General features: G+C 41.7%; 1 protein-coding gene across 1 annotated transcript; it reads right to left on the minus strand.

Moving 5' to 3' along the window:
- Window positions 1-8,225: 8,225 nt before the first annotated feature.
- tada3l (transcriptional adaptor 3 (NGG1 homolog, yeast)-like) lies at window positions 8,226-12,704 on the minus strand. Its single transcript, XM_039798533.1, has 8 exons — window positions 12,463-12,704; window positions 12,079-12,326; window positions 11,849-11,954; window positions 11,563-11,692; window positions 11,344-11,447; window positions 11,068-11,174; window positions 8,928-9,119; window positions 8,226-8,810 (listed from the first exon to the last, which is right to left on the minus strand). Exons 1-8 carry the CDS (start codon window positions 12,670-12,672, stop codon window positions 8,618-8,620), a joined length of 1,290 nt encoding a protein of 429 aa, XP_039654467.1. The 5' UTR covers window positions 12,673-12,704; the 3' UTR covers window positions 8,226-8,617.
- Between the last annotated feature and the right edge of the window lie 391 nt (window positions 12,705-13,095).

Here is a 13,095-nt window from a genome sequence, read left to right on the forward strand (position 1 = left end):
TAAAATCCCCTTGAGTGTGTTTGTGTGCATGTTTCGTGTGTGTGTGTGTGTGTGTGTGGTCACAAATAAACACCCCACAGGTGACTGTAAGCAACAGGTGTAAGAGAGGATGTTAAAACACACAGTGAACCTCTTTTCTCCTGTTTGACTTCTGAACTTTTGCTGTCACCGCTGGCGTGAGAGGACAGCTGTGAAAATGACCTCTTGTCTGCTTCACACAGAGGGAACATATTTCTGTGTCTCTGTGCGAATAAGTGCACTATAAATGAGCTGATTCTGTGTCTCCTGTTACATGTCGAACTGTGGTCTGTGTTAACCAGCACATGAATGTATACAACGTATGTTGTTATTCAACGGTAGAAAGCAGCTGCTGATTTCACAGACCACAACAGCAGAAAAGGGAACAGGCCGCAAACTGATCACTTCATCTCAGACAGACAGCAACAGTGTGTAGGATATGGGAGTAAATCACATTAGTCATTTACTTTGATAACGCAGCTGTTGGATTTGTTAATTTGTCACATGGGGAAGGTCCGAAGTGAAAAGGTCATCTTTATGTTGCTGACTGAAGCCTGATTTTTTTTCAACAGATCAGGCATTTTCTCTTTTGAACCTAGCTTAGCACTAAATCAGGAAACAGGGAAATGCCTAGCTCTGTACAAAAACCTCTAAAGCTTATTAATTAACACATTATATCTCATTTGTCTGATCCATACAAAAACTTAACGGGGAACTACGCCCCTTTTTAAAAATTCATACATGTTCCTGTATAGTCCAAAAATATAAGTAAACAACTCTCTTCCCAATCCAAAAACTAGAGTGCTAAAACTCAAATTTGTCATCATACTTGATGACATCACATCTTGTGATGCAAGACAAATTTCTGTGGGAACGAACAATAACGTTTCACCTTTTCTTATCTCAAGTTTGAGACTTACTTCACTGATTTCTGGCTTTCATGTTCACAAATATTGATTGAACCTTCCTAGAACATGACAATAACATATTGGAATTTTTAATTTAGGTGATGTTAGGTGGTGGTTCCCTTTAATTAGCTTAATTTAGCTTCTTTTGTTGTGACATTTATTTGTAGTGGTTTGTGAACAAGTGAAATAAAATACAAGCAAAGACAGTTTAGCTGAATTAACTGAATTAATTTTACAAGTGTTAATATTGAACTTTAATTAGATGCCAGCGATGGGGGCTTTGCAGCCATTTTTGCCAGCTATTTATATAAAAAGCAATTACTAAAGTTGTTCTTTTCACTGATGGGAGATAGCCGCTAGAAATGTTGTAAAACCGATATCAAAATATTTCCAAAAACCACAATGTGTCATTTTTACATTTTTTGTACGGACTAAACAAACAAGATACAACATGTTAATTACATGTAATTCCCTCCATATCTCTCTCCAATCTTTTCCTTTCCTATTTTTGCCATCATCTCCAGAAAAAGCCCAAAATAACAATAACAAATAATGAGTATACGTGAGATATTATAGAAGTAAAAGAGCCAAAAAGGGGCATCTTTGAGCCGGAGATTGTGTTGATATAAGTTTAAATGTATAATCCATCCTTTGAGATATTTTGACCATTAATTCTGCTGGCCAAGAGCCTCCCCCCATCATTCATTTCTCCCATCATTTCTTTTTGGAGGTTTCCTGAAACCTCTCCTATTTTAGTATGTTCCACCAAACATGATTTGCCCTCTGGTGTAAAGAAAAAAACTCACTAAGTCCCCAGTCCTCTCTCTCTCTCTCTCTCCTCTCTCTCTCTCTCTCTCTCATAAAACAACGCAGCCCTGTGTGTTTGTGTGCGGGTATGTGTTTCCATACACCAACAGTTATGTTCCCAATCCTGGAGGGAGTGATCAGCTCTCGGTACAGTGAGGAGGATAGTCTACGCGGATTCACTAGCAGCGCTTTATAAGGACAATGGAAAAAAGGCCCTGCTGCCTCTATATTTAGATGGACTTTATTGGGCCTCTTGTCTTCGTTTTTCTCCCCCCCTCCTCCTGTGCTGCTGCTGTTTAAAATCTCTCACCAAAGCCATGTGGGCGGCCGGCCCTCCTCTCCATCGCAGCGAGGGGAGAGTGAGCCTGATAATGATCCTGGGTGATAATAACAGAGCAGAGGAAATCGAAACAGAGATGGGGAGAGGATGGAGGGAGGATGACAGAGAAGTGGTGGGTGTTGAGAGAAATGTTTTTCATTGTGCCTTCTTCGCTCCTCAATGACTATTATCAACAGTGCCGGTGATGTCCTCTCTCTGCCCCACCATCCTCGAGGAAGTCCTAGCAAAGGGGCATGTTATCCATCCAGCCCTCTGATGTCCCACAACCAGTGGATGGGTCTCTTCCAGTCCCATTGCTCCAACTGGCACACCATATGTAGAAGCTGAAGTGGCAGACACTGTTGCATTGAATCTGAGTGGAAATATAAGCATATATCCATACATTGTGCTCTTATTGGTCCCCCTCTACATACTTCTGTTATCTGCCCTTATCTCCAAAGGGAAGCATATTTCTCAAGAGCTTTGACCTCTGCTGTCCAAATTTACTGCCAATGACAAACAACGCTCTAACATGGCACACTCTTATCCACCTATCTTTCTCTTTCTTATCTTACTCCTTGCCTGGTCATTCTAACAAAGTATGGTCAAACACTAATGGCTCCTTTCCAGCTCTCAGGATACTTTGCTTCTCAGGAGAAAAAGAGAAAAAGGTTTTGCTGTGTATTAGCACTACATGGGGGCTAATGGACTTGGCATGACTTGAGCCTTTACAAAGAAAAGACTCATAAAAGCTAAGCAAACATGGGCTGAGAATTGCCCTTCTCAGTATTAACGACTCATTATAGCGACTTGCGTTGTAGGTCTTGGGTGTGGCAGGGATCAAACCTCATGCTCGTCTTCAGTCCCTAATCCTAATCGCTTCGGTTTGGTAGCAATTTGTCTTTCACCTTTCTTTGATAACAGAAGAGTCTACAGCCATGCTATCGGCCCTGTGAGACCGCACGTAATTAGCTACAGTGGTGCTTTAAAGCGCCCATATTATGCTCATTTTCAGGTTCATAACTGTATTTTAAGGTTGTACCAGAATAGGTTTACATGGTTTAATTTTCAAAAAACACCATATTGTTGTTGTACTGCACAGCTCTCTCTCACTGCTGCAGATCCTCTTTTCACCTGGTTTCTGTTTTAGCTACAGAGTGAGACCTCTTTTCATCTTCTTCTTCTGTACTATCTTTGATTGCACTCGCACATGCGCAGTAGCTCAGATGTAGAGCATGTCAGCTAGCTAACTCTAGAGACAGTAAAAGAAAGCCTGTTTCTCTAACTTTGGTCAGTTACAAGGCAGGATTAGCTGGGAGACTTCTAAATGAGGGCGCACATGGAAGTAGTTCTTTTGTAGATTATGGTGAACTTGTGTGTGTTGTAGCAGTGCTTTGCTATTGAGAACGACGTAGCATGCTAGCGTTAAGCGTTGCGCGACTAGCGCCGCTTCTGAGCTATACCGGTTGTGGTTAGCCAGCTCATTTCAGACTGTGACGTCACAGTCCGAGGCCGATTTTGAACAGCTCACTAGGAGACTGAAGGCAGGACACATTCAGAAACCGTATCTCACTCAAAACAGCATGGATGGATTTTTTTCAAAGTTTGTGTGTGTGTGGAAGCACCAGAGACACAAAAGAACACCCCAAATCCCAGAAAAAGTGTTTTTTTCATAATATGGGCACTTTAAGATAAATGCTAATGTTAGCATGGCAACATGCTCAATGACCATGTTATAATGCTGATGTTTGGAGCTGTGATTTCAACCAGGGTCAGTGTAACACTTATCATTTCAATTTTCTAAGCACAAACGGACATTTGGAAAAACAGAAAAATGGGTTGAAATATCCAATTTTTAATTTTTTTCCACCTTGACAAATGAAAAAATTGGATCTTTAACCTGTGAACGAGGGAGACAATACCATTGCAGTATTGAATAATTGGAGCCCAGACACAATTTTGTAATTTTCTAAATTTCTGATCCTCTGAATAAAAACAGAAAATTGGAAAAACAGGTTAAAGATCCAATTTTTTAATTTGTCAATGCGGAAAAAAATTAAAAATTGGATACTGGAACCCATTTTTCTGTCACCATTTTAATTTAGAGTGTTAGCATGCTAACGTTTGCTATTTAGCACTAAACACAAAGTACAGCTGGCGCCAATGGGTATGTCATTAGTATTGTATTGTCATATTGGACATATAATATGACAGGGGGAAATGCCAGGGGATCACCAAACTCTTTAGGATGTATCCTGAAGGGGACATGAATGTCTACAAAATTATATGAACATCTAATAGTGGTGACAATATTTCACTTAGAACCACAAATGTCAACCCAATGGTGGCGCTATAGGAAAAGTCAGGGATCACAAATTGAAATACATTGTCTGGGAACTACGTAAAAAACATTTTCGTATGCCTATCCATCTAGAAGAGCTTGAGATATTTCACAGTATAAGGGAAAACTTTGACTGCTAAACTTTCATGGCAAAGATCAAATAGTTGTTGAGATATTTCAGTCTGGGATCAAAGCGATTGACCGACTGACAAAAACCACTTTGCCAACCATGCCCTTGCAACTTATAGACTACACTGAGTTTGTTGCTTCTAATACTGCAAATGAGTGGCTTGTCTGTGGCTGATTGTGCTTATCTTGTACAAACTACCCTGGAGGCATGACAGGCTGAAAAGAGGACCCAAGAATTTTTATCTTTACCAAACCGATGAGCAACAAAACCCAGACAGGAGGGATGAACAAGGCAAAAGGATTTGCATATAAGCTGCCCAATTCAGGAGTCACACAAGAAAAGCATCAACTGCCATGCAAATGAGAAGCAAATGAGATTCAAATCAGACCAAGGTAAAGGAGGGGCCAAAAAGGTGAGAGCACAGGAGTGTTCTTTTGTGTATGTGATACTGTGTGTACACTTATGTGCGACTATCTCGCATGCATCCATGCAGTCGTTTGTGCCACTAACCAAAGGATAAAATGTCTGTTAAGTTTTAACAGCAGCAACAGCAGCCCTCTGGGGAAGGACGAGCCATGACATCAGAATAGTGGAAGCAGCGCTGAAGACAATAGTTCTCTGTGCGGGAGTAGAGCCGAGGCGTGGCCTGCCTGGACAGAGGATCTTCTCAGTGGACCAGCGAGTCTCAGCAGCTGTCTCAACCTCTGTCTGTATCTCTGTCACACACACAATTTCTATTCAGCATGAAAGCTGACATAGCATTAGGACAAAGGATCAACAGATTTATGTTAAATCCCTTTACTCCTATGTATCTGTGTGTGTGTGTGTGTGTGTGTGTGTGTGTGTGTGTGTGTGTGTGTGTGTGTGTGTGTGTGTGTGTGTGTGTGTGTGTGTGTGTGTGTCTGTCAGCCTCTGTCCATGCTAAGTTCCAGCTCAGGAACGCAGGGATGGAGGTGGAGTAGGAGTTCACACAAACTGGCAAAACAAAGAGCCAATAGAGTGTGTGTGTGTGTGTGTGTGTGTGTGTGTGTGTGTGTGTGTGTGTGTGTGTGTGTGTGTGTGTGTGTGTGTGTGTGTGTGTGTGTGCGCACATGTATGTGCTCATGTAAACCCATAGCACACACCACACAGCCTGCCCTCATGATAACATTTTATTTTAGACTCTATTCTGTCTTCTCGTAATTGCCTGAGAAGATACAGAAAAAGCTTCCAGACATGCAGCCGATGCAAATCTTGTGCCAGAATGCTGAAGTTCAAGTTATTTAGCCAGACCCTCCAGTGGAGAGCCCTGTACTTAAACAGTAGTAAAGGTTTACAGGCCATGACAGAGAGGAGTGAAGAAGCTCACCACGTAGCTGAATTTCACATGGAGAGAGGAGAGAGAGCCAGCTGACCGACTGGAGCTGAAGTTAGTGCCTCATAGATCCCGCGGGGACACACCACCTGGGTTATCAAAAGGGGTCCAGCTAGCCTTTACAAACAGCTCAATATGAGACGTGCAAACAGTGGACGGGCATCATTGAGCGTGTATGAGCAGTGTATCAACACAAAACCCACCTGCCCTTCAGTTTAGGTCTAATGACAACAAATGCAACAAAAGCCCTCCGCGGAACGCCCAGCCTCAACAGCTAGGCTATTTATTCAGCCTCTCATTCACCTGTGAGGAGGATTCAAAAGGTCTGGATGTTATTAAAAGCTTTCATACACAAGGGCTGATGGCATTATGAATTTTCGTAGAGGACACCGACCTAAACTGAATAATGATTGGGCCATTGTTGCAGCCTCCAGCCTGGCTGTAAGCTCTGAGCTCTGCTCAAGCACACTGAACATGAAATTTTATTTTTAACCAGTCAGTTCTAAAAAGATGGTCTAGCTGTGTTATTATTATTGTGGATGAAGTCAGTTTCCACAAAGGGTCTTGCAAATATATTCTCTACTACACATGTAGGAGATCCTACCTGTGCATTGGCCTACATGTCTGGCTAGTCAAATCCTTATGATATAAAAGTTACATGATTTATTGGGCACATGGAGTATAACAATGAGGAGATAGGAAGAAAAAAAAACTGTCTGTTAAAACTTTGATTGGTTAGGGCGACCTCTTGTTCACACGGTAGAGCGTCTGCCCATGTAGGCTCAGTCCTTGGCTGCATGTCATCCCCTCTCTCCCTCACACATTTCCTGTCTCTCTTCAGCTGCTCTAATAAAGAAAAAAAAACTTTAAAATACCTTTTTAAAAAGAAGTGGAAAACTTTCATTGGTGGACACACGCGATAGTTGGTGAAAGAGCAGTGTGTCTGACTGTTGTGATGTGATCCGAGTGACCCTCACACACAGCTGCACACTGTGAGACACACAGACTCCTGCTTTATCCTGGGATCAAGATCAGTGAGGATATCTTTAAATGAAGACTAGACACACACACACACACACACACACACACACACACACACACACACACACACACACACACACACACACACACACACACACACTGACACATGCTAATGTCAACCACAGGAGCCTTTGCTATGTAAATTCATTGAGCCTAGTCAGTCAAGAGACAATGACTGCCATCTAGTGGGGGACTCAGTAAAGAGGAACGCTTTCTACAGTTATGTTAATAGATATATTTTCTCAGAAAAAGGTAAAGGAGCCAGAACTAAAATAAATACTTGCATCCATATCTCAGCATATTGACTTTCAAAATTAAGTATATATATAACAATGTGGCTAAAAATTCTGAAATAAAACTGAAAATAATAAATGATACATAACAGATAAGAGATAGGTTCACTGTGTGCGCACATTAGATTGTGTGTGAATTTATATATAGTAATTTGTAAACAAACAAAAAAGTCAAACATACTGTATACAGCTCACAGGCAGTTGCCTTTGGGTTACCACTCAAGATGCTCCCTCCTATTGTTGTAATAATATTACTGTAATATCAACACACATTATTCTAATGCCAGTACATTGTAGAGCTACTTGAACCTCTGGCTAAAACTGACCTCAGGCATTTGGCTCAGTTTGCCTCATTGCCACCATTTGAGAGAAATGGTCTCCATGCTTGTTCGCATCCTATATATTCACACACTAATATTTTATGGGGTTTGAGTCCTTTGTTATAGATTATTTCTTGTACATGGTTTTGAACGTAGATAAATATACAGAGATAAGAGCCATTGGGGTGAGACACTCCAGGTGAATAGTGTAAAAACTGATTACTTACTTTAAGACAATTTGTTTTGTATTATAAATCTTCATAACGTTTGTTTAAATATGCAAATGAGGCATTGTTTTATTAAATATGCACTAGTTTTTTTTAAGATTATTTTTTGGGTCTTTTCCACCTTTAATGGATAGGACAGCTAGGTGAGAAAGGGGAGAGAGAGGGGGAAGACATGCAGGAAATTGTCACAGGTCGGATTCAAACCCTGGACCTCTGCATCAAGGCATAAACCTCTAGGTTTATGTGCGCCTGCTCCACCCACTGAGCCAACCCGGCCACAAATATGCACTATTTTGCATACATTTCTAGAACATACTGTAAATCTGAACACTGGATAAAGCCACATTTCATTTTGTTGACATATTAGAGTCAAAGGTTTTTACAGAGGGAATATTGAATATCTCTTTTTATCAACAAAAAAACGTCAACAGCCATTAAAAAAAAAAAAAAAAACTCTGAACTGTCCATTTCACACACATACAAAAATGGTGGTACTGATTTATTCAAACATTCATGTGTATTGTTTTCATAACATTACAAATGGTAAAAAGAAAAAACATAAAAATTCAACTGACAATGGCAACAACTCAACAAAAGGAAAAGAGGTCCCTGATGCGTCCTAAAAGTTACTGATCAAATGAGCATTCTGCTGTACATAACATAAAAACTAATAAAGAAATGTCCCTACTCAAATCACGCAGACCTGCAGTAAACTGTATCATACATCATCATAAATACAGCTGTTCACTGACCATCAAACAGCTGTCCCAGCAATACTAATCTGTGTCAATCCGTGGGGAAAAGATTCTTCTTCCAACATTTTTCCTGGTTAAAAACCAGACACTAACGGTTTCTTCCTCTATCCATCCAGTAACTTGAGGATGCTTTCCCTCTCCTTCAGAGCTTTCCAGGCCTGGTCCTTCTCCTTCTTGGTTGGGGTGCGTTTCTTCTGCCTGGCTGCCATGATTCGCCGAAATCCCTCCATGACCTCATTGTCAGACACCCGGACTCTCTGCCTCAGCTCCTGCTTGCGCATCTCCTCTTTCGCCAACCTGCGAGGCAGCGGCAAATACAAAAGTTAGTGTCAACAGCTGATCATGGATCAGACTTTACATGATGTACAGTTTACTTGATGGTGAAATATATCCATTGTTGGCCTGTGTCCTCACCGGAGCAGCTCCTGCTTACGAGCTCGGTTGTGAGCACTCAGGGCTTTGAGCTCGGCTTGTCTCTTCTGCAGCTCTGCCAAGACCTCGTCCTCAGAGTCTCCTCCTGGTCCAGGCCGTTCCTCAGAGTCCAGCAGCCCCTGAGCCACCAGCTCCTCTTTGATCCGAGCCTCCAACGAGCGTGTGTGAGGAACACTGGAGCGGGGAAAGAAAGACCGAAGATATAAGATGCGTGGCATAGAGTAAAGTAAACAGTTTTGGAGTACTGTTGAGGACACACAGGACTAGAATAAACCACACTCGCAACCAATATACCAGTACTGTGGCCAGGCAGTTACATTCAGACAAGCACCTGGGTATGTGTGTGTGACGACATAAATATACTATTACACGCAGCTGTTTGTAGCACAGCTCTGTTTAGTATGTGTACAGCTGCAGACCTGGGCGTTGTAAAAGACAATGACCTGGGATTAACCTATGATTGCAGTCTCGGTTGAACATGTGTTTATTATCCTAAGTCAGCTGTTGGGGTCGGTGTGTGAATGTAACCTGTGAGTGAACATGTCTACTAGGGGTGTGCAAAAAATAAATAAAAAAATCGATTCACATTCGTATTGCGATTCAAGCTCTATTCATAGAATTCCAAAAATCTATTCATTTTATTATTATTTTTTTTCGTTTTGTAATGGCGTGTATACTATTTGAGTTTAGCTCGCCATTCCCATAGATGGCGCTGCGTCAAATTCACACTGACGCCTGGGCACTTGTTATAATCAGAAGAAGAACGAGCGCAGCAGAAGTAGTTTAGTTGGCGCAAACGATGGCAAACCTCACAGAAAGAATTATTCAACCTGCTCCATCCTCATTGAAGGCGAGAGTTTTGGCACATTTCGGATTTTATAACCTTGAGGGGAAGACGGAACTTGATAGGAATCATGCTATATGTAGGCTTTGCAAAGCAAAAGTTAAATATTTTGGAAACACCACAAACTTGAGAACTCCCATGGTACGCCATCACCCGGAGATTAACATTAAAGACGTGGACGAACAACAACCTAAAGTACCGAACATGTCAGTCAACCAACGCACTCTTTCAACGCTCTAAACGCCCACCCAACTCTGAACGAAAAGCTTTTTTATTGAACAGTTTTATTTTATACTTGAATTAAATGTATTTGAAAGCTGGCCAAAGCTTGGCACTTCGCAGTTTTTAGTTGCAAAAGTTTTCATTTTTGTATGAAGACATATAAAGTAATATCAAACTACATTTCATTTGTTGTTTCTTTTCATTTAAATTGTATCTTTACTGCAATCACATGGGAAAAGTAACTACATTTACATACAGTGAATCGTTTTTTTTTTGTTTTGTTTTTTTTTAAATCGAGAATTGTTTTTGAATCGAATCTTGAGCCTAAAAATCGATATAGAATCGTGACATTTTCTGAATCGTGCACCCCTAATGTCTGCCACCAACATGCCAAGTTATCTAATGTGGAGAACTGAACTTGGCTACGGCTGGGTATAAAAAAAAGAAAATTGACTGATTTTCTGATTAAAATCGATTTTTATTTGAATGATCCGAAATCGATTCAGAAAATCCAGAATCAATTTATGTCTGTATCATATGAAACTAGAAGACCTAAGGAGTCCATTGGTAGAAACTACTGCCACGCTAGTTTGTTGGGAACTCCAAAGATAGACTACATTTTGAGAGGGAAAAACTGGCACGGCCATTTTGAAAGGGGTCCCCTGGACTCTCACCTCAATACAGTATTTTTTAATGAAATATCACTCAATACTCACTGACTGCAGAGTCCATAGAGTTGCACTTTATTGTGTTGACTGCTGTAGTGTGTTCATGTTAAATAAATAGCATGATTAATGCAACTGCCTTGGGGTCAGTTCTTAATGTAAACATGAATCAGTTTAATAAGGCACCAGGCTAAAAAGGAACTTTTTTACAATTGTAGAATCTCTTTCATATTCAAGCAAAATTGGTTTTGCAACTGAACTACCCCTAATCGAATTGTTATTGAATCAAATCAGAAATCAAATCCTTGTTAATCGGAATCACAAAATCAGTGACGATACCCAGCCCTAATCTTGGCATATCGCACCCATTCGTTAGGTGTTGCTCAAATACCTAAAAGCTTTTCCTTGGCTTCGAGGAGAAGTCCCAGCGCCATCATTAGCATCCTTCCCTGAAATGTCGGGTATAGGAGAATCCTCCATGGGGGATATAATGTTCTCCTGGAAGACAACATAAGCAAAAGGATGGTAATGTTTCAGTGTTCTCACAACATTCAAACACGAATATGTCAGATGCCATATCTCACTCATCAGTCATTTGTATTTTTAAAAGCCACAATGCATTATTGGAAGTTTTAACAGTGTACATGATTGATCACAGCGTACTGACCTCTACAAGGGCCTGGAGCAGACGCTGTGTGAGAGGACCAAAGGGACATCCGTCTTCTGGAGAGTCATGTTGGGACTCTGACTTTTTCAACAGGGAGTCCACATCTACAGCAGTTGAGCATGAAGAGGAGTATTAAGGTGGATACATGCTTGTTCAGTAAGTACAGTCTGGCATGGTAATACCAAGGGCAGTCATTCCAGGCACAGGCTGCTCCCTCACCTTTTGCATCCAGCTCAGACAGCGGCCCTCCCATGAGGCTCTTTTTCTTGTCGTTGGCTCGTGCTCCTTCCCTCTGCTCCTCCAGCAGATCCCCGGATCCAGCTGAGCGAGTAGTTTTCCCTAGCTGGATCTACGCACAGAAAGTTTACACAGAAACCATCAAAGTCAACAGCATAATTCATTTACTCAACACAATAAAAAAACACAAACCGTTTGAGCCATGCCTGAAGCAGCCGTGAATTTAGGTACAGAACATAACAACAGTACATGGCTTTTTATGTCATACTTTGAAATACTCAGCTTCATCCTCCGGGGGTTTCAGAAGCTCTTCTAGCAGTCGTATCTCTTCATTTGTGATATCAGCACAATATGGCTCGACTGATGCCCAAAATCTGAAATAAAAAAAAGTCTTACTACAGCACACTTGTTTGAGACTAGCCTAGCTAATACGCTGAATGGAGTCTGATATGACTTGAGGAAAAAACACTAAGGATAAGCAAATACAGAACAACTGACCTGTTGGGAGCATCATTTTTAGGAGTGCGGGGAATGTCTTGTGGATCGTCAGTAAATTCATACTCTTGGACTTTAGGCAGCAGATTTTTGGATTTGGGTCTGCCAGGACCTGGACCAGGCGCGTGACCGCCTTTTCCATCCAACTTCTGCTTCTTTGGTTTGTGGCGAGAAGAGGCAGCTGGGTCTGGGTCTTTCCCCAGCTTCAGAAAGCGCTTGTCTCCCTTCTTGTCCTGCCAGTCTGTTAGGATCTGAGAGGCAGCAAAGAAGGGGAGTTACAAACAATACAGGCAATGTCAACAGTGTAAGTTTTGGAAACTGAATTGGGATGAAAACCACATACCGTAATACAATTTTAAAGAAGGGTGGTTCCTAAGTTTCTCCTACCTGTCTCTGCTCCTCCAGGGCTCGGAGGCGGCGGCTGGCTGAGGACAGGAGCGTCTCCAGCTCCAGCTGCAGGGTGTCCAGCTCCTCAATGCCGATCCCATCGTCCTCTGAGCGGCCGAGCACAGCAGTGTAGCGGGGACACACCTTGACATGCTCGACGGGCTTGAAGTCGTAATATTTCAGTGGGGGGCAGTCCTTCAACTCACTCATGATGCGGTGTGCGGCAGAGACCTGGCAGTGTCTGAATAAACTGATACAAGAAGATGGACAGTGTGGATGATACAAGACGATGAGACACACATACAGTGGTTGCCAGCTGTGGTTCAGTTTGTCTGTGTCTTTCTATCACGTACATGCATTTAACACACACACACTCAAGCACGGACACCCCCACCCAAATACACGTAACGTTACACACAGGTCTGCTTCACATAACGCGAGCTCGCTGGGCCCACACTGCCTAAATTACTCTTACATTTTAATAAAGGTCGCTATGATTTCACGATCTTGCACACGGACATTTTACATGAAGGAGTTTTTTTAATCACAAGACTTGAACGGTACTAGCCAAAAACAAGAATGTATATCTTTGAATGTTTAAGAGCAGCGATATTTACCGTCAGTGAATGGTGT

The sequence above is a fragment of the Perca fluviatilis genome, chromosome 4 (assembly GCF_010015445.1).
Source record: "Perca fluviatilis chromosome 4, GENO_Pfluv_1.0, whole genome shotgun sequence".
NCBI lineage: Eukaryota > Metazoa > Chordata > Actinopteri > Perciformes > Percidae > Perca > Perca fluviatilis.

Coding starts and splice junctions, on each gene's coding strand:
- tada3l (XM_039798533.1), bottom strand. CDS start 12,672: ATGAGTGAGTTGAAGGACTGCCCCCCACTGAAATATTACGACTTCAAG. Junction 11,955..12,078: donor AAAAATGATGCTCCCAACAG/GTCAGTTGTTCT, acceptor TTTTTATTTCAG/ATTTTGGGCATCAGTCGAGC. Junction 11,448..11,562: donor GTCTGAGCTGGATGCAAAAG/GTGAGGGAGCAG, acceptor CAACTGCTGTAG/ATGTGGACTCCCTGTTGAAA.